The sequence below is a fragment of the Anser cygnoides genome, chromosome 16, assembly GCF_040182565.1.
Source record: "Anser cygnoides isolate HZ-2024a breed goose chromosome 16, Taihu_goose_T2T_genome, whole genome shotgun sequence".
Taxonomy (NCBI): Eukaryota; Metazoa; Chordata; class Aves; order Anseriformes; family Anatidae; genus Anser; species Anser cygnoides.
In genome coordinates, this window is record NC_089888.1 from 1,224,692 (window position 1) to 1,243,299 (window position 18,608).

The 18,608-nt window shown below is 68.8% G+C and overlaps 3 protein-coding genes across 4 annotated transcripts; 2 read left to right on the plus strand and 1 right to left on the minus strand.

Annotated features, from left to right (window-relative positions):
- The first annotated feature begins 91 nt into the window (after window positions 1-91).
- Window positions 92-5,799, plus strand: SOX12 (SRY-box transcription factor 12). Its single transcript, XM_066978194.1, has one exon. It carries the CDS (start codon window positions 924-926, stop codon window positions 2,664-2,666), a length of 1,743 nt encoding a protein of 580 aa, XP_066834295.1. The 5' UTR covers window positions 92-923; the 3' UTR covers window positions 2,667-5,799.
- Window positions 5,800-6,765: 966 nt separating this feature from the next.
- Window positions 6,766-8,715, plus strand: NRSN2 (neurensin 2). The gene is made up of 3 exons (XM_048050669.2): window positions 6,766-6,969; window positions 7,931-8,121; window positions 8,267-8,715. The coding sequence occupies exons 2-3, from the start codon at window positions 7,936-7,938 to the stop codon at window positions 8,633-8,635; spliced, it is 555 nt and encodes a 184-aa protein (XP_047906626.1). The 5' UTR covers window positions 6,766-6,969; window positions 7,931-7,935; the 3' UTR covers window positions 8,636-8,715.
- An 841-nt stretch (window positions 8,716-9,556) lies between these two features.
- Window positions 9,557-18,442, minus strand: TBC1D20 (TBC1 domain family member 20). 2 transcript variants are annotated; one of them, XM_048050677.2, is made up of 8 exons: window positions 18,275-18,442; window positions 16,488-16,673; window positions 15,456-15,539; window positions 14,198-14,384; window positions 13,273-13,374; window positions 12,179-12,320; window positions 11,741-11,925; window positions 9,557-11,624 (listed from the first exon to the last, which is right to left on the minus strand). In XM_048050677.2, the coding sequence occupies exons 1-8, from the start codon at window positions 18,315-18,317 to the stop codon at window positions 11,369-11,371; spliced, it is 1,185 nt and encodes a 394-aa protein (XP_047906634.1). In that variant the 5' UTR covers window positions 18,318-18,442; the 3' UTR covers window positions 9,557-11,368. The 2 variants fall into 2 exon arrangements, with proteins under 2 accessions (XP_047906634.1, XP_047906635.1); XM_048050678.2 differs by having other exon boundaries at window positions 15,456-15,536; window positions 18,275-18,441.
- Between the last annotated feature and the right edge of the window lie 166 nt (window positions 18,443-18,608).

The following is an 18,608-nucleotide window of genomic DNA, read 5'->3' on the forward strand; positions in this document are numbered from 1 at the left end:
CGGCAGCCAATGGGCGCGGCCCCCGGCGGGCAGCCCGCGGTCTCCAGGGCAACAGGGCCGCGGAGCCCTGCCATTGGTGCGCGCGGCCCCGCCCCGCCCCGCCCCCGGAACGGGACCGGAACCGGGACCGGGACCGGGACCGGGACCGGGACCGGGACCGGGACCGGGACCGGGACCGGCCCGGGGCGGGGAGAGGAACCGGGCCGGGCCGGGTCGGGCCCCACCGGGCCTGGACGGGCCCTACCAGGCCGGGGCCCGCTGGGCCTGGCTGTGAGGGGCCGCCCCCGTGCCCCCCCTGCGGCCCGGTCCCGGTTCGGTGCCGGGTCCCGTCCCCTCCGCCGCCCCCACCGGAGGGAGGCGGCCCCGGGCCCGAGCCAGGCCCGTTGCCCTCAGCCCGTGTGGGGCGTCCCGGGTGGGGCCCGTTCACCCCCCGCTGCTGCCTCCCGCCGCCGGTGGGGCGGCTCCGGGCCCCCGGGGGTGTGTGTGGGGGTCCCGGTGGGTGTGTGTGGGGGGTCCCGGGGGGTGTAGGAGGGTCCCGGGAGGGTCCCGGGGGGCCCCGACGGGGGCTGCAGGTGGTGCCAGCAGGGCACGGGGAGGTACCGGGTACCCGGGTGGGGGGGGAGCAAGGGTAACGGGGATCCCGGTGATGCCGGGTGGGGGTACGGGAGGGAACCGGGAATCCCGGGTGGGGCTACCGGAGGACTGCGGAGGGCACCGGGGGCACTGGGACGCCCGTGCGGAGGCACCGGCGGTCACCGGGCAGATCCGGGGACGTCAGCCCTGCCCATCCCGAGGCACCGGCAGGTGTCCGGGGGGTGCCCGGGGGGGCACCGGGCCGTGCCCCCGGGCCGTTCTCGCCAGCAACCCCTCTCCGGTGGGCGCCCATTGGCGGCTGCCGCCGTTTCCCCCCCGCCCCGCGGCCAATGGCCCGGGGGGGGCGGCGCCCGCCACTGACAGCACCGGCGCGGCCGTGTTTACCGGGGGCGGCGCGGGGGCGGGGCGGGGCGGCGGCGGCGGCGGCTATAAGAGCGGCACCGGGGGGCGCGGGGCGGGCGGTTCCCGGGGCTGCCCGCACCGCCCCCGCGCACCCCCGGACCCTCCGCCGCCACCGCAGCATCACCGGAGCATCCGCGGAACCGAGCGGCGCAGCATCCCCGGTCGGCGGGGCCGGTGCGGAGCCTCCGGGAACATCCCGGGGCCGGTCCGCAGCATCCCGGGGCCGGTCCGCAGCATCCCGGAGCAACCCGGGGCCGGTCCGCAGCATCCCGGGGCCGGTGCGGAGCATCCCGGAGCATCCCCGGTCCGGTCCGCAGCATCCCGGAGCAACCCGGTGCCGGTGCGGAGCATCCCGGGACCAGTGCGGAGCATCCCCGGTCGGCGGTGCCGAGCAACCGGCAGCATCCCGGGGCCGGTACGAAGCATCCCCGGCCGGTGCGGCGCCTCCCGGAGCATCCCCGAGCCGCCGCCTCCCCGTCCCGGCGCGCAGCAATTCCGGCCCCGCGGCTCCCCGGGCTCCCACCGTCTCCGGTCCCTCCCCGCCGCCCCCCGCCGTGCGCCCCCGGGCCCCTCCGCGGCCCCCTGCGCCCCGCCCCGCCGCCGCCGCCGCCCGTTCGGCACAATGGGGGCGTAGCGGCCGGCGGGGGGGCGGCGGCGGCGGGCGGGGAAGCGGCGGCGGCGGCGGCGGCGGCGGAGCAGCACCGGGGAGCCCGGTGGCGGTGCCGGTGGGCGGCATGGTGCAGCGAGCCGCGCGGGGCCGGGGAGCGGAAGGTCGGCGGGAGCCGTGCCCCCCGGTGCCCGGCGGAGCGGCGGAGCCGGGGTGGTGCAAGACGCCCAGCGGGCACATCAAGCGGCCCATGAACGCCTTCATGGTGTGGTCGCAGCACGAGCGCCGCAAGATCATGGACCAGTGGCCCGACATGCACAACGCCGAGATCTCCAAGCGCCTGGGCCGCCGCTGGCAGCTCCTGCACGACTCCGAGAAGATCCCCTTTGTCCGCGAGGCCGAGCGCCTGCGCCTCAAGCACATGGCCGACTACCCCGACTACAAGTACCGGCCGCGGAAAAAGGGCAAGGTGGGCGCCGCCGCCGCCGCCGCAGCTCGCCCGCGCCTCCCGGTCAAGATCAAGCCCTCGGTGCTGGGCCGCGTCCCCGCCGGGCGAAGGCAGCACGCCAAACCGTCCGCCGGCCCCGAACCGGGCGCCCCGCAGGAACCGGCCGCCGAGGTGCCCGCCGAGGACTGCCCCACGGCTCCCGGCACGGCCGCCTGGCCCCCGGTGCCCGCCGGGGAGCGCAGCCCCACGGAGCCCCCCGCGCCCCCCAGCCCCGCCGCCGCCTCCGCTGCCGCCGCCGCCACCGGTCCTGAGCCGGGGACGTCCCCGGAGAGCGGGACGCCCTCGCCCATGTCGGCCGGCTCGCCGCCCTCCTCCTTCAGCTCCTCCGACGAGGAGCTGGAGGAAGAGCTGCTGGGGGTCGCGCCCGGCCGGGCCCCCGCCAGCACGGCCTGCGGCGCCCTGGACTGGTGCGGCTTCGACAAGGACCTCGACCTCTTCCCGCGGGGAGGCTCCTCGCACTTCGAGTTCCCGGACTATTGCACGCCCGAGGTGACGGAGATGATCGCGGGGGACTGGCTCATGTCCAGCATCTCGGACTTGGTCTTTACCTACTGAGTCCCGCGCTCTGCAGGTAACTCTCCTTTTTTTTTTTTCCCCCCACAATCAGGTCGTATCAAAAAAAAAAAAACAGGAAAAAAAACAAAAACAAAACCAACGAAACCAGCTGTTTACATGCAGGAATCAGGTATTTTGCCTTGAAGCTGCTGGAAGGCAGAGCTCCCTGCTCCCCCATCCCCCCCGGCACACACCCACTCCTCTTCCTCCCTCCTCTCCTCCTCCTCCTCCGCCCGCCGCGGTGCAGGGCTGCAGCCCCGGTGCTCCTCGCCCCGCGACCCCTTGCCGTGTGGCCGTGTGGCTCGCCGCCGCGTCCGCCTGCCCGCGAAAGGCGAGGGTCCGATGGGGGTTTCATTGTCAGCGGCTGCCGCGGCGCCGGCCATGGCTGCTCCCGGTGCTCCCGGCGTCCCCGCCTCGCTGCCCCGTCTCCCTCCCGCTCTCGGGCAGCAGGAGCACCCCCCTTTCCTCGACCCCCGCCATGCACCTCGGGGAACAGCCGATTTTTATTTTTATTTTTTTTTTATTGCTTTTTGGCTGCATTTAAAGCATGTCTTCAATTTTCTCCTCCTCCTTGTAGCAGCCCTTGGGGAGGGCTCCCGCCGGCCACGCCGCGCCCGGGGCTTTCCGGGGTGGCAGAGCCCACGCAGGGCAGGGCCCTCCCTGGGGTGCCCCGTTCCGGGGGGGTCCCCAGCTTTGGGGTTTGGGGGGGGTCCCGCGGGACCGGCGCTCTCTCTGCGATTTTGCTGCGGCGCGCGCGCGCTCCCCGCCACTCAGTTTGGGGAAGAGCGAAGTTGCACGCACGTGATCCGCACGTGGAGCGGGGAGGCTGAGTTATTCCTCTCTCCAGACATTCGTGCGGAGGCGCCTGTGCCGCGGGGGAGCCCGTGCCCGGAGCCACCCCATGCCCCGGTGCCAGCGGCGAGCCCAGGCCGGGGCCGAGCCGTGCCCGGGGGAGCCCAGCTGGGATTTAGCACCCGTGGGGCACCCTTGGAGCCCGCGCCCGTGCCGGCCTCGCTCCCTGTGGCCAAGCAGAGCCGGGTCCCACCGTGCCCAGTTGCCGTGTGCCGTGCCAGCAGGCAGCGTGCCGGCAGGGCTCTGGGCAGGGCTGCTGCAGGAGGTCTGCCTTAAGCAAGCACCCGAACGGGGCCGCCGGCAGCGATGCTGGCGGGTTTGCGGGGTGCGTGCGGGCAGCGCTCCGGCACGGCGATGCTCCGCGATGTGCCCCGGTGTCGGCCACGCCGCCGGCACGGGCTTCACCGCAGAGCACCGCCGCGGAGCTTCCCGGCAGGGCAGGTCCTGCCGCAGAGGCTCCCCCAGCCGGGTTTTTCTTTGCTTTTCCTAATGGCTCCTTCTGCAGCGATCCGCCTCCTGCCGCTGCCTGCGAGCACGTGGCCGCGGTGCCGGCTGGCGGCAGGGTGGGCTGCGCGGGCAGGGGGCTGCGCTCAGGTAGGGCTGGGCTGCTCGGGGTGGCGGCGGGGGTCCCGGGCGTTCAAGCCCCAGGGACAGGGGCTGGCAGCACCCAGAGGAGCTGCACTGGGCTCAGCGCCCTGTCCCGCATTGGCACGGCAGGGACCGTGGTGTGAAGCCACCTCTCAGGTCCCCAGTTCCCAAGTGGGGCTCTGGGGTGCCTGGGAACCCCCCTGGCCCTATCCAGGCAGCGGCGTGCCAGGGGCAGCCGGGCTCCCTCCCCGTTTTTGGGGCTCCCTCCCCGTTTTTGGGGCTCCCTCCTCCTTTTGGGGCTGCCCCTTCCTCCGGCTGTGTGCTTTGTGCCCACCCGTTGCAGCTCAGCCCCCCGGCGTCCCCCTCCATGGGGAGCGACGGGGGGCTGCTCGGAGGGGACCCCCACTTGTCCCCGGTGCCGGTGGGCACGGGCACGGCCCCGCGGCGCTGGGAGGAGCCGCAGGGAGCGCCGCGTCCCCGTCCCTGCTCAAGGGCGCCCGGTGCCCTCCAGCCCCGGTGCCCGGTGGCCGGGGGGGGGGCTCTGCTCCAGCCGCCTCCCGTGAGCCCGCCGGCCGTCAGCATTCTCGATGTGTAGGTGTGTAGAGGTAGCCGTGCGTGTGTGTGTGTCTGGCGTCGCGTTACCCACGGTGTTTTAAGTAAGCCCCGGTGTGGGTGTGAGCCTGCCGAGGCAGGCGGGCACCGCGCACCAGCCGCGTGTTCCCCGTGTAGAGCGCGTCCCTGTCCCGTCCCCCCCCCCCAGCCCCGGGCACCCCCTCCAGGCCGTTCCCACCAACCCCACCAAAGCCAAATACCGGGGGGGCAGCGGTGCCACCGGCCCGCTCCTGCCCGCCCCGGGGCTCCCCGTCACGAGCCGGGTTTGGGGGTCGCGGGCGCCCGCGGCTCCGCTCAAGGGCTTCCCGGTGCACAGCTCTCGCCCAGCACCTCGCTGCCTTCTCAGGGTGCTCGTGCCCTGCCCGGAGCCCCCCCAGTGCCCCTCCCGTGGTGGAGCTGAAGCCCCCCCCCAGTACTGTCAGGGCCTGAGGGCACGGTGAGGGGCTGGCATCCTGCATCAGCTCGGCCGGGGGGGGGGCCGTGTCCCCGGGGCGCTGCCGGGCGTTTCCTCAGGAGCAGGCTCTGGCTCAGCACCGCGAGCCGGAGCCCGGCCTCAAGCACAACACCATTTGCTTCGTCCCCGTCTCCCCCCCTTCCCCTGCCTCGCGGGGTGCGTCCGGCGGGGCGAGCGCGTCGTGGCCGTGGTGGATTTTTTTTTTTTTTCTGTGCCGTGTGGTTGTAGTGCTTAGAGCCCCCGCGTCCGTCCCGCCGAGCCCCCCGCTGCCCGGTGCTGGCTGGCGCGCGTGTGCGAGCGAGTGTGCCTGCGCCATCCCTCATCACTAGCGACAAAAGAATAATAATAATAATAAATTAATAATAAAAATGTTAAAAAAAAAAAAAAAAACCAAACCTCTCTCAGGAAGAAGCCGCCCGGGCGGCGGCCGAGCGGGCCGGAGCCGCGGCGAGCGCTCGGGGTTTCCGTTGGTGCTGTGTTCGTGAGGGGTCCTGTACCTGGTGTCCTGGGGCGCCGGCCTGGCGGAGCAGGGCACGGCCCGTGCCGCGGCCGGGGCCGGCGATGTGGAAGCTCGGCTAATGGTTATCCTGGTGTTGTGACTATGGAATAAAGTGTGGTGGTCTGCTCCGCGCGCCTCCGGCTCCTGCTGCGCCGCCTTGCGCCTCCCTTGCCCTTACTGGGGGCCGGCACCCGGGTCCCGGCCCCAGCCCGGGCACAGCGGCTCCCCCAGCACCCTGTGGGATCCCCACGCGGCCCCATGGCCCCGCGCCCACCCGGGGGATCCCCCCAAATGACCCCCAGCGCCCGTCTGCTCCCACCCTGACCCACCGGAGCCCACAGGCTCGGGAGCTTCACCCTGCCCGGGCGCAGGCAGAGGGGGAGCGTGTGTGGGGTGTGCGTGTGTGTGTGTGTGCGCGCACATGGGGGTGTGTGCACACGTGTGTGTGTTTATGCGTGTGTGTGTGCACACGTGTGTTCACGCATGGGAGCGTGTGTTCACGCCTGCTCTGTGTGCGCTCCATGCCCCCAGCTACCCACACCACCCCCGTCCGGGCAGGCCCTGATCTGGCCCCAAAAGGGGTCCACGGGGGGGGGGGGGGGCACACGGTGCTTGCGTCACCCCCCCCATCTGTTGCCATGGCAACAAGGGAGAGCCCGGAGCATCCCCGGGTACCGCCTGCCCTCCCCTCCCCTCCCTGCCCATCCCCACCCAGGGCTGATGGCACCGGGCTGGTGCCGGGGGGGCCGTGCTGCTGTGCCCCCCCCGACCCATGGGGCAGCACCCGCTGTGGGACTGCACCAGCACCGGAGGCCTCCAGCCGTGATCCCGGTGGCACCGGGGCTCTGGCACGGCAGCCCCTTCCCCTCCTTCCCCCTCCACCCCCCTCCACCAGCCCACGGGTCCGGGTTCCTGCGTGGGGGGGGTCCAGGTTCCTGCGTAGGGTCCGGGGCCAGCGAAGGGGGGGAGCCGGGTGCCCGTGGGCCCGTCCCGGCCTCGCCGAGCGGCCGGTGCTGCCGCGCAGCCACGTGCCCCCCGCCGCCGGCCCTGCTCTGACTCACGCGGCGGCGGCGGCTCGCTGGCGGTGGCGGCAGCTCCCGGCCACGCAGCAGGGACCCGTGCTCCCTGCTCCCCCCTCCCCGACACCCCAAAACCCCCCCGGGAGCAGCGCGGTGCCCGGCGCTGCCTCGAAGCCCTGGGTCCAGCTGCGGGGTCCCTGCCGGCCACGGGGACAGCAGGGCGAGCGCTGCTGGCGACGGCACCGGGACGGGGAAGGATGTGCTGAAGCCCCCCCAGAGGTAAGAGGGGAGCATGGGGGGGGTGTGGGCAGGGGTGAGGCTGTTTTGGGGGGTGCATGGGGAGGGTGCAGGATGAGGGTACCCCCCCCCCCCAACCCAGGCAGCACCCCCTGCGTGCACAAAGGACCCCACCGCTGCATGGGGACGGTGGCACCGGAACATCCCCAGCGATGGGGGCAGCCGGGCACCCCCCCCCCTTGGCCCTCTCCAGCTCAGGGCTTTGTTCAGCTCACAGCCGGCACCGAAAGGGTCCCAGCGTGTCCCCCACCACCACCCCTCCCCGCACACGCTGCGGGGACGCGGTGACGAAGGGCTGAGCAGGCAGTTCCCATGGCAATGCCCCGCTGGGGTGGCGGGAGGGACGTGGCGGCCCGAGCGTGGCGGCCGCGTCCCTGCGAGGTGGCAGCGCTCCGGTCACCCCCCCCCAAAGGGGCTGCCGTGCCTTCTGGGGGCACAGCGGTGGCCGTGTGTCCCCCTCTCTGTCCCCCCCCCCCCGCCACCGCCCTTCCTTCCCCATCACCAGCCATTGGGTGGCTGCCGGTGGCCTGATGCAGGGCCTGATCCTGCCGGCACGGGGCTGTGCCAGGCCTGGAGCCACCCCAGGATGGGGCAGGGGACAGTCATCAGTCACCCCCCCCCCCCCCCCCACCTCCCCCCAAACTCCGTCCCTTGGGAAAGCCCCGTGGGGATAAGCGTGAGGATGCTCCCGGTACCCCCGAGGACGTGGTCTTGCAGTCCTGAGCGTGGACAGGGGGCTTTTGGGGTCCCCTCTTGGTGCTCCCCGAAAGGAGCCAGGAGCACGCATCCGTCACCAGCACCCCGTCCCCTGCCCGGTGCCCCAGCTGGGGGCAGGACCTGGCTCAGCCCCGCGGGTGCTGTGGCTGTGGGGAGGGCTCTGGCTGCGGGTTGCCCCCCCCTTGCCCCCCATTTGCCCCCCCTTGCCCCCCTTTGCCCCCCCCAGGCCCGATGCCCGCCCGTGGGGCTGCCTGCAGCTGCGGCCGCGGACCCAGCGTGGCGCAGGGGCGGTGGTACGGGGTGCGCTCCTACCTCCACCTCTTCTACGAGGACTGCACCAGGGCCAGCCCGGATGGGGATGGGGCCGAGTCCTCGTCTGCCCGGCCCCCCGGCACCTGGCCCTCCATTATCTGGAAGGTAAGAGACCCCCCACACACACCCCCACATCCTTCTTCCCACCCCTGTCCTGCGTGGGGCGCGTCCATCCCCGGCGCCCCGCACCCCTTTCGGGTGCCCCGTCCCCATCCCACGCCGACCCCGAGCCCCGTGCCCCCGTCCCCAGGTGAGCCTCTCCACGGGGACCCTGTTCCTGCTGGCGGGGGCAGCCGCCCTGGCCACCGGCTCGCTGGTGCCCCCCAAGCTGGAGGGCATCGGGGAGGAGGACTTCGTGGTGCTGGACCTGCAGGCAGCGCGCTACAACCGGGCGCTGGGCGCGTGCCGGCTGCTGGGCCTGGCGCTGTGCGCGGCCGCCGGGGTGCTGAGCGCCGTGGGGCTCCTCTCCTGCCTGCTGGGCCGTGCCGGGGGGGCCCCGCGACGCCCCCAGGAAGAGGAGCAGCAGCTCTCGCCCATCCTGCGCGACAGCCCCGTGGCCCCGGCGGTGCCGTTCGGTGCCTCGCGCCTCCACAGCGTCCAGCCCCGGCGGGAGGCGTGAGGCTGGGGGGCAGCAGGGGACGTCCCCCCCCCGTGTCCCAGCTGCTGAAGCGCCCAGTAAAGATGCTGAGAAAGCCCCTCGCTCAGGTGCCGTGGCTGTGTTGAACCCCGGAGCAGGGGAGGGAGCGGGGAGGCTGCTTGGGGTGGGATGGGACAGGGACGGGGATGGGATGGAAGCAGCCCCCCAGCGCAGACTGGATCCCGGCTGGGCCCAATCCCCATCAGATCCCACCCTGGATCAGCCCCAGCCTGGATCCCAGCCAGGCCCCGGCGCTGCGCCCAGCGCCATCCCCTGCCCGCGAGGGACCCGCGTGCCGACGGGTTGGACCCACCTGAACCCCCCAGCCCCTCGCTGCTCAGCGCCCGAGGGGCGTTTTTCTTTCTCCCAAAGACAAGTGGGTCCACCTCCTCCTCCACCGGGTCGCAGTCGGGCCGGGAGCAGCCCCTCTGCAAGCACCGAGCCCACCGAGGGGTCCCCACCCCGGGGCCCCCAAGGCGTCCCCCCAGCCCTGGGGGAAGGGGCAGCGGGGCAGCCAGCGCCGCGGGGCCTCTGCCGGCCCTTCCTCCACCCGCACTGCGAGCACTGTTAAGAAAATCGCTTCTCGAGAGGAAGTCGGGGCAAGATAAAAATAACCCCGGCCTCGCTGGTAAACACGGCCCCGGCCCCGCGGCGATGCCGAGCGGCACCGTGCCCGGGCAGCGCCGGGATCTCCTCCTGCCCCGGCTGCACGGGGGCTGCTGGGCCAGGCTGTTGCCAGCCCCGTGGCACCGCTGGCGCGGGGACGGCGAGCCCACGGCACGAGCGGGACCTGGCGTCCCCCCAGCCCTGGCAGCAGCACAGAAGCCGCCTTTGGCTCTGCTGCTCCTGCTCCTCTTCCCACGCGCTGCGGGGTCGGCGCTGCCCCTGCCCAAGGAGAAGGAAACGTGTTTAGCAAGTGTTTATTTTACAGTTAGAGGGTTTGTACAAATCTGCATTTACACAGGTATGTATAAGTCTGTACAGAGTAACTGAAGCACCCCAAGAGACCACCTCCCGCCCCCGGACAACGCAGGAACTAAAGTGCAGGGTGGGCAGCGCGCGGGGCTGCGGGAGCTGCCCCTCAGCTGGGGGGCAGGGGGTCCTGAACTGCCCCGGGTGGGGGACAGGGCCCCCGGCGGGGGACAGGGCCCCCGGCAGCACCCCCGGCTCATGGCACGGCCACCACAAACTCTCCTGTACCACGAATTTCTAAAGTGCTAAGTCACAGCCTGCCCCCCTCACCGCTGCGTGCCTGGCTGGCCCCGGTGCGTGCAGGATCGCACCCTGCTGCCCTCGGCCGCGGGACCGGAGAGCCCCCCCGGGCTGCCCCCAGCCCTCAGGAGCAGCAGGGACAGCCCCAGCACGAGCCAGCCACGGGCACGGCCACCGGACACCACCACGGGTGAGGGAACGGGTCCCGCTTCCCCAACCTGCACCAGGTGAGCCCCCAGAGCCACCCGACGCACGGCGTGGTGATGAATTCCCACACAGGTGGCCGGGGACGGGAGGGTGCTGAGCCTCGCAGGGCGAGAGTTTTCTTCCGTAACCAGAAACCTGCAGCTCTTTAAACCAACACCGACTGCCTTTTTCAGGCGTGCAGCCCCTGGGCATGGCACAGACGGCTTTGGGCACGGGGCAGCGGGGGCAGGCAGCTGGGGGGGAAGCGGCACGGGGCAGGTAAGGGCACTTGCGGGAGGGTTTAGCAGCTCGGGGGAGAGGTAGAGGCAGATAGTGTCTGTTGGCTTTGTGTCGGGGGGGCAGGGAGCTCTTTAGGAGTGCTGCTGAGCTTCCCCGGCGGGCAGGGAGCAGCCAGGCTGCTGGGGGACAGGCAGGGGTCGGGGGATGCAGGGGTCGGGGTGCTCTTCCCGGGAAATCCCTCACGTTATCCCGGTGGGTGATGCTGGTCTGATCAGTTCGTGGGGGAGAATTGTGACAGGCTCCTACACTGATGACTTCTGTCCTGTGCAAACTGTTTGAAAAGGCAGAAAAAGCCTTTCTCCACTTCAGAACCCGCTCCCAGAGCTGTGAGAGTCTGCAGTGAGTGCTAGTGGATGAGGGATGCTCGTCTCACCTCCTGCAGGACCCCGCTCCCTCCAGCGGTCCTGCGGACGTGCCCCCGTCCCCTGCCCCCTGCCATTCTGCCCCGCAAACTGACCAGACCGCAAGGATGAGGAAGCAAACGGAGTCACGGAGTGTTAGGCATGGGAGACGGCCTCACGGCAGGGTGCTGGGAAAGGATTGCCTCTACTCAGAGGTGCCTAAAGGAAAGGGAAAGGTCGGAGCACTGGCGGATGTGAGAGAAGGCAGGAGCACCGGCAGCGGGAGGGGAGGTGGAGCCAGAGGGCTCCTCAGGAGTGTAAGAGCCCCTCGCCCCTGCGCGCACACACACACACACCATAACCCTGCTGTGACGCCCTCCTCCAGGCGAGCATCTGCCCTCACTCCCACCGAGCAACCCCGACGGAGGCCGTGGGATCGCTTCGGCAAAGCCCAGGCGCGGCTCCCCACTCGTGGTCACCTGCGCAGAGCCGGAGGAGCCGGACGAGGCGAGCGTCGGCGCGGGGAGCGATCCTCCCGGGCTGCTTCCCACCAGTCTCTTGCGAAGGCCGAGAATAGAAAACTTGAGACAGGTCGCTTCCAGACACGTCCTTTCAGCAAACGCCGCCCCGTATCGGCGCGGGACGCGGAGACGGGGAAAGGACACGTCCCCCGGCTTCAGGGGAAAATCTGCAGTTCAAACTTGGGTGCCCACTCCAGCGCGCTCTTCACCACGGCCAGGGCGGCTGCTCCCAGCGCGACCGTCAGCCCCATCACCGCCAGCTTGACAAAGCGGTTGGTCCTGGGCTTTGTCAAGATGGATTTTGTCCGCTCCTCCCCTCGGAGCCGCTCCCTGAAGCGCTGTCTCAACACAGTGTCCGGCCTCTGCTGCACTGACGCCAACTCAAAGTCCTTAAAAGTGGAAGCCGCGGTTCTGCAAGAGAAGGAGAGGGTCGAGGAGCGCCCCAGGAGGACGAGGAGCGCTCCCTCCACCAAGGAGAGCCGGGGGAACGCGCGGGACACAGAGGCTCCCGTGCCCCCTGCGCTCACCGTTCAGCCTGCTGCTGCGCCGCCTCCCTGGCGAGCTCGGATGGAGGGAACTGGACAAAGAGGTCCCCAGCTCTGCTGATCAGGGTCTCGTAAGGAAGGTCCTGCGGGATCTGGGACAGGAGGTGGTGGACAGAGGCCATGTCGCACTCGCAGTCCAGAACTTCTTGCTCCCGGTACAGCACGATCTGCAGAGAGGACCGAGAGCCCTGAGCGCAGCCAGGGAGGCAGGGATGACTCCTTGTCACCCGCCGGCACACGCTTCAGAGCCAGAAGAGAAAAAGGATTTCACTCCTGTCTGGAAGACCTGCCCTTCCTCGAGGGGGATGCTCTGCCCTGCCGGGACAGGGCACAGCAGGGCGGCGGTTTTACCCTCGGCAGCCCCCCAGCACCCCACGGTGGTGCGGTTAACCCACCCCCGTCCCTCCAGCCAGCACCTACCACAGCAGCAAAATAAATGGGCATCAGGGGGTGGCAAGCCAGGAAGAAGTCGTATAATCGCACGACGTGCCTGAAGTCGGACAAAACGTGCCCGAACCAGGTGATCAGCCAGCTGAGCGCAAAGATGGTTCCCACTTCGGCACTGCGGGGAGAGAACGCTGTTAGGGCAGCCCCAAAGCAGCGCTCAAACTGTCCTGGGAGGTCCCTGCACGGTGCCTCCGCTCCCGGGAGACAGCCCTGGCTGTCAGCGCAGCATCTGGAGCTCAGCGCAGATCCGCCGGCCTCTGCCAGCCCAAGGCAAAGTGCTTCCACTGCTCGTCTCACGTCCAGCCTAGGGCAGCCCCACCAGGGCGGGGTGCAGCCATGGTGAAGGACCAAGCTGTCTGCTTTCGGGAGCACCCTGATGTGCGTCCCTGACATCGTTATCTGGCACCCTGGCCTGGTGACACCCAACATCTGGAAGCACGGTCAACTTTTCAGATTCTTTTCCAACCTAAAACTTAACCAGTTTCTGGGAATTTGCAATCAGGCTTGGCTGTTCTGGCCATGAAACGTAACAGAGACCTGCCCAGAAAGGACTCTGGACTGAACCTTCCAACTTACCTCCCTGCTTCTGCTTTACTCTGCCCAGACTACGCTCCTGTGTCCCTGCTGCACAACCTGGGAACTGTCCCCAGAACCACAACGAACTACAAAAAGGCAACAGCAGTCACAAACCCGGGCAGACGAAGCAGCTGTGGCAGCTTTGTATGGCACGATCTGCGGCCCCCAGCTTTCTCAGCAGGGAGCGCTGGGGTGAAGATGCCATTTAAAAACCCTCGGTACAGGCAGGATACGTTTGGGTCTGCTTGGAAGCAGAGCGCCACGTGGCTTTGGCCTGTTCCACCAGCGGTGGGCCAGCTGTTAACTCCCTCCGAAGCCACGGTGGTGCTGGGGTTTGCTGGTGCAGTGCTGGGGTTTGCTGGCGCAGTGCTGGGGTTTGCTGGCGCAGTGCTGGGGTTTGCTGGTGCAGTGCTGGGGTTTACTGGCCCCGGGAGCAGTACCGGGAGGGCGGCAGGGCAGAGCTGGGAGGCTCCGCGGGAAGCTCTGCGTACCTCTGCATGAAGTCGTGCACCTCGGGGTTCACCTGGTCTATGATGGGCATCAGGTAATTCAAAATGTGCTTGGTGTTATCCATCGTTGGGTCCATAAAATCCCTGGGGAAAGATTTAAAAAGAACTCTCGTCAAGCGATGAGGTCAGCGAGCTCTCCTCCGGGGAGGAAGCCAGAAAGTAAATAAACGTACTTGCAATAAACAGCTCTGCTGGAGGGGTGGCCTCCAGTCCCGGGAAATTCTCTGTATTTGGGACTGCCCCCTTCCTACTGATATGGGCACAAAGATCTGGGATCCAAAGGCCTGGCGTGCACAGATCTGCACCCAGATTTTCGCCTTGGTGCCAGCTGACACTTCTTTCTCTGCGGTATGTGTGAGCCCTAGAGCCTTTCCAGCACCCAAAACCCAACCGGCCGTCTGGGAGAAGGGGGAGGATCCCTCCAGAGCACTCCCTGGCTGAGGGCTCCTTCCCGTTTCAGCGCACAGACAGGAGAAGCACCAACCCTGGGGCTCGGGACGCCGGCTGGACAGACCACACGTCCAGCGCAGAACTGCCCAGGGCTCTGAGTGGGAAGCGCTGCCCTGAGCCCTGGGAGCCAGAGAGGCCCTGACAGGAGAGAGCGCCAGGGAACTATGAATAATTCATGCGCGCTGGCTGCTTCATCTTCAGGAGATGATATAAATTAACTGACAGCCCTCAATTACCCCTTCCCCAGAGCACAGCTCCCTGCAAGTCCACGTGCTCTCGCGCGGCCACGCTGCTCCACGCAGCACCCCTCTGGGGACGGACACGACGGGTGCTGGCCCCAGCCCGGGGCTGTGCCTCGCAGGCTCCTGTGCCACTCTCCGGGACAGCCCCCTCTGCCCCCATGGCCCCCCGTGAGCCCCCCCGGGGCTCGCAGCAGCTCCTCTCTCCCCCCCGGTACCTGAGGTGGTGCGTCGAGAGCTTCTCCACCAGAGCCGTGGCCAGCCTGTCGCCGACCACCAGGAGGAAGGTGACCACGATGTCGTGGTAGCCCTGGTAGTAGTGCAGCTGGGGGTTGCGCTTGAGGACGTGGAGGATGATGTCGATGAGCTCCTCCTGCAGCCCTTCCCTCTGCTCATCCGGCATCCCTGCGGGGACAGCAACAGGGTGACGGGCCGCGGCACCCGCTGCGGGGCACGAGGAGAGGGCCCGCGGCACGTTTATCCGCCTGCCTGTCACGAAGGTTGTGGTACAACGGGGAGGGAGGGGGGGCGAAACAAGCACAAAGAGATCCAGATTCCTAATCCCGCTCCCAAAACTCCGCCGGCCAGTCGTCAGCCTGGGTAATCCCGGGAGCTGCAGGGCCCCTACCTGCGGAGATGTCACCCCGGAAGACGGGAGGGTTCACAGATGTTTGTGCAGCGCTGCGAGGATCGAATCGCACGGCACAGCCAGCGCTGCTGAGGACATTTTAATCATTTTTAATTTCCCAGGGGCTCTAGAAAAAATTAGGCAGGACCCATTTTCACAGAAACCGTGCCAGCTGCCTCAGATTGCGAGGCCTCAATCATCACGGTTTTATATTGGTCTTCTGCTAACAACATGTGTTTAGGGACAGGATGTCACGGGAAAAACACTGTTCCTGCCATGCACAGCTGCAGCCGGTTTCTGGCAGCCCCTGTCAACAGATAAAATGCCCAAAGGCCAAGCAGAAAGTCCCAGCGGAGATCCCGCAACGACAAAGTTCTCCTTTTCCCCCACTTCACTGATGCTTCTAAAAATAGGCAGGAGGTTGCCATTCAAGGGCAAAAATAAAAAAATAAAAAAATACCAGCAGACCCTTCAGGAGTCGGGCTCGCACGCAGTATCTGCGCTCGGAGAATCGCAGTGAATCAACTGTTTATGCAAAATAAAGGCAGCAGAAGGGGGAAGCAGATTCTGGCCAGAAATAACGACTGCTCTGCAGCTAGATAGCTGCTGGATTACAGGTTTTATAAATAGCGCAGCAGGGCACCCAGCAGAACTAAACAACTGCAGAGGCATTCTGCTTCCGAAGGCTAGGGGCTCGCTGTGATCTTTGCACGAGGCACGGAGGGAAACCTGGCTTTGAGACCGCTTTAAACCAGCAATTGATCACCAACCACCAAGGCTTCTGATCACCGCTCTGCCACCACGGCTGTCTGCAGTCAGCCTCTCTGGCCCCCGCGGGCCCCTCTCACCTGGGGGGAAGCGGCGCAGGGAGCGCCGCACGTCCAGTAACACCTGCTGGTAATCTTTGTTGTCCTCTCGCAGCTCCTTTCCTGCTGGAAAGAGAGGAAGGTGGTTAACACACAGCGGTGCAGAGGTGCCAGGATGGGTGCTGGGAGAGCCCCTGGAAGCATCTTAGCTCCAGCCTTGCTGCGAGGCTCACAGTGGCTCAGCAGCGAGGCACGCCGCGCTGCGGAGACCACGACAAACGGTTCACTGAAAGAAGAAATCCGGGGGGAAAAAAAACCAGCCCTTGGTAGCTGCGATGGCTAAAACAGAAGGGAAAAGAATTTGCTGGCGTACTAAGTTACCTCTGCTGGCACATGAAATAAAATAAAATAATGAAATGAAATGAAATGCCGTCCTGCAGCAGCTCTGATCAGTGAGCATCACCCAGCTGCTGATGGGGGCCGCACGCTCCTGCACGGCCTCAGGCTCAGCGCTACCAGTGAGATCTGTCCCCGGGGACAGCGACCGTGGGAGCTGCGGGGCTCCACCTCGAGCTCCTGCACGAGGAGCTGGGGAGGCCACGCAGCCGTCCCCTCGGGAAGGACGGTTTCCCTGCTTCCCTTCTGACCAAACGCCACGCGAGCTTCGTGCAAACTCTTTCAGCTACGCCCGGCAGGGACGCCTCAGGGTATTCCAGCCCGCCAGGCCACGGCACGGCTGCCTCAGCGCTGGAAGGACAGAAATTAAGTCTGATACTTCGCTACTGATTAACGAGCGCACGCCAGCCAGCTGCACGAGGCCACAAGAACCACATCGAGAGCAAATTTGTTTCTAGCACCGTCCCTACAGATAACAACGCCCCTGCAGCACAATGGGAACGTTGTTTTAGGAAGCTGCGCGCTTCCTGCTCTGCCGCTCAGGTAGGACACGGAGCTTGTGAGGCCGCGGTGCTCGTTCCGCAGCACAAATCCCCTTCCCCCGTGGGCTTGGGGGGGGAAATGTGCACAGGGGGAAGGCGAGGCAGAGCCTCCAAGCCCTGCCGGGCTGCTCCGTACCTGGGAGGGGGGGCAGGTCGTCCGTGTTGACGCTCAGCAGCTTCGGCCACACTTTGCAGCGAATCTCGTCCGTCAGGAGCCCCCCCTCGCTGATCGCCATCCGCCTGAGCGCGGCCACGTCGATGGGGTCGCTGTTCAGAGCCTGGTAGATCTCCGCCACTTTCCTTTTCTTCTTCGCGTCGAAGTCTGCGGGGAAGAGCACGGGGAGGCGGTCACGGACACGTGAAACGGGGAGCGGCTGGGGCCAGAGGGGGAACGCCCGCTCGCGGCAGCGAGAGGACAGGGGAGAGGTGGCACAGGGACACAGCAGGCCAGCCCTGCCGCCAGCAGCGTGGGCTCAGCACGCCGGGCGCTGTGCTGCTTCCCGGCTGCCCGGCGCCTCCCCCGGGATGCCAGCACGCTGCCGGCACGGCCGCTCGCCCTCGCCCCCAGCAGATCTCCGGGCCGTGAGGGCAGCAGGAGCCCCCGGTGCAGCTCCCTGCGCCCCACACGAGGCCGACTCAGCCGCCAGGTGTTGCCTAAGAGCGGATCCCGGTGTCCCTGCCGAGTCCCAGCCGGGTGCTGCCGGATGGGGACACGTCTGAGAATCGGCACCAACGGCGGCGGTCACGCAGAGGGAAGTTCACAGCAGCTCCGGGCACCGCCAGCCCGCCGGCTTTCCTCCCAGCACGCACCGAGCTGCCGGCTGTTGGCGGAGGTGCAGGACCACCGGGATCACACGAAGCAGCACCGCTGTCCCGTGCGGCGTGTGGGCAGCGGGGCGGTGAGCACGCACAGAGCGCACCCCGGGCGGGTTCCCCGCGGGTTCCCCGGGGGTTAGGTGCCCGTACGGCACACGGCAGCGTGTCCTGGGGGGCCGAGGAAGGAGCCGCTTCATGCTGCCCCCGGTACCTGTCGCCGCAGCCTCGTGCAGCCGGGAGCCTCCCGGTGTCCCGAGCTCAGGAGCTTCCCCCAAGCCCCGTGAGGAGGAACGCCGCCGCCGTTACCAGGGCCTTTTCCGACGGACTCGCTCCCGGGACCCAAAGGGACGAGGAGAAGGAACTTGTCTGGGGGGTGCGGGGCGGGGGGATCGAGATGAGCCCCCCGGGGGGGGGGGATCAAGTCCGTGCCCGCTGCCGCTGGGCGTTCAGGGCACCTCCGGGGGCTGCGTGCTGGGCGGCACCGGGGGCAGGATCCAAGGCTGCCGCCCTGCCCCAAAACGCCGCTTTTTAGGCGCTTTTTGGGTGAAAACAACCCAAAATCGCATGCTCCAGCCCCGGTGATATCACAGCCTCAGGGACACCCCCAGACCCCGGGGTTCCCTCCCAGCCGCTCCGCAGAAGCCCCGGGAGCAGAAATCGGGCCCGGGGGGGGGGGGGGGGGGGGGCACGTTACCGGGCTGGGGGCAGCCCCGCGGGGGTCCCCCGGCGGAACGGCGCCCCGGTTCTGGCCGCCTGCCCTCACAGCCCGTTACCGGCCGCCGGTACGCACCTCCCGGCCTTGGGGGGTGCCTCGGGCCCCGTGTCCCGGAGCTCGGGGGACTCAGCGGGGGGGGGACTCAGCGGGGTTGGGCCCCGGGCTGGGGGCGGCGGCGGCAGGGGCCGGGCCCGGTCCTGCCCCCGGTACCGGGCGCTGCCCGCGGCGGACCCCCCCCGTACCCCCTCATCCCGGTCCCGCCCCTCCCGAGAGGCTCCGTGCGCCCCCCTCACACACCGGGGCCGGCCCCCCCCCGTGCCCCCGAGGGGCCCGATGCCGGCGTTACCGGCGCTCTACCGGGCGTTACCGGAGCCGCCAGGCCCGGCCCGTACCGTGGCCGCCGACGCCGTTGCGGGGCGGGCTCCGCCGGGCCATGTCCCCGGGCGCATACCGGGCCGGGCCCAGCACCGGGACCGGGACAGGGCCGGGGCCGCTCCCGGTGCTCCCGTCCGCCCCCGCCCCCGCGCCCCTCCGCCGGCGGCGCGCGGCCGCACGTCACGGGGCAGCAACGCGCAGGCGCGGCCGCGTGGCGCCGCGGTCACGTGGGCGGAGCGGGGCGCGCACGCGCAGTACCGCGCAAGCCCCCGCCCCTCTCCCCCCCCCCCCACCTCCCCTCAGCCGTGACAGGACCGCGCCCCCCCCCCCCCCCCCCCCCCGGTGGTGTGT

Coding starts and splice junctions, on each gene's coding strand:
- NRSN2 (XM_048050669.2), top strand. CDS start 7,936: ATGCCCGCCCGTGGGGCTGCCTGCAGCTGCGGCCGCGGACCCAGCGTG. Junction 8,122..8,266: donor GGCCCTCCATTATCTGGAAG/GTAAGAGACCCC, acceptor CCCCGTCCCCAG/GTGAGCCTCTCCACGGGGAC.
- TBC1D20 (XM_048050677.2), bottom strand. CDS start 18,317: ATGGCCCGGCGGAGCCCGCCCCGCAACGGCGTCGGCGGCCACG. Junction 15,540..16,487: donor CGACCTGCCCCCCCTCCCAG/GTACGGAGCAGC, acceptor CTCTCTTTCCAG/CAGGAAAGGAGCTGCGAGAG. Junction 14,385..15,455: donor CCTGCGCCGCTTCCCCCCAG/GTGAGAGGGGCC, acceptor CTGTCCCCGCAG/GGATGCCGGATGAGCAGAGG.
- SOX12 (XM_066978194.1), top strand. CDS start 924: ATGGCCCGGGGGGGGCGGCGCCCGCCACTGACAGCACCGGCGCGGCCG.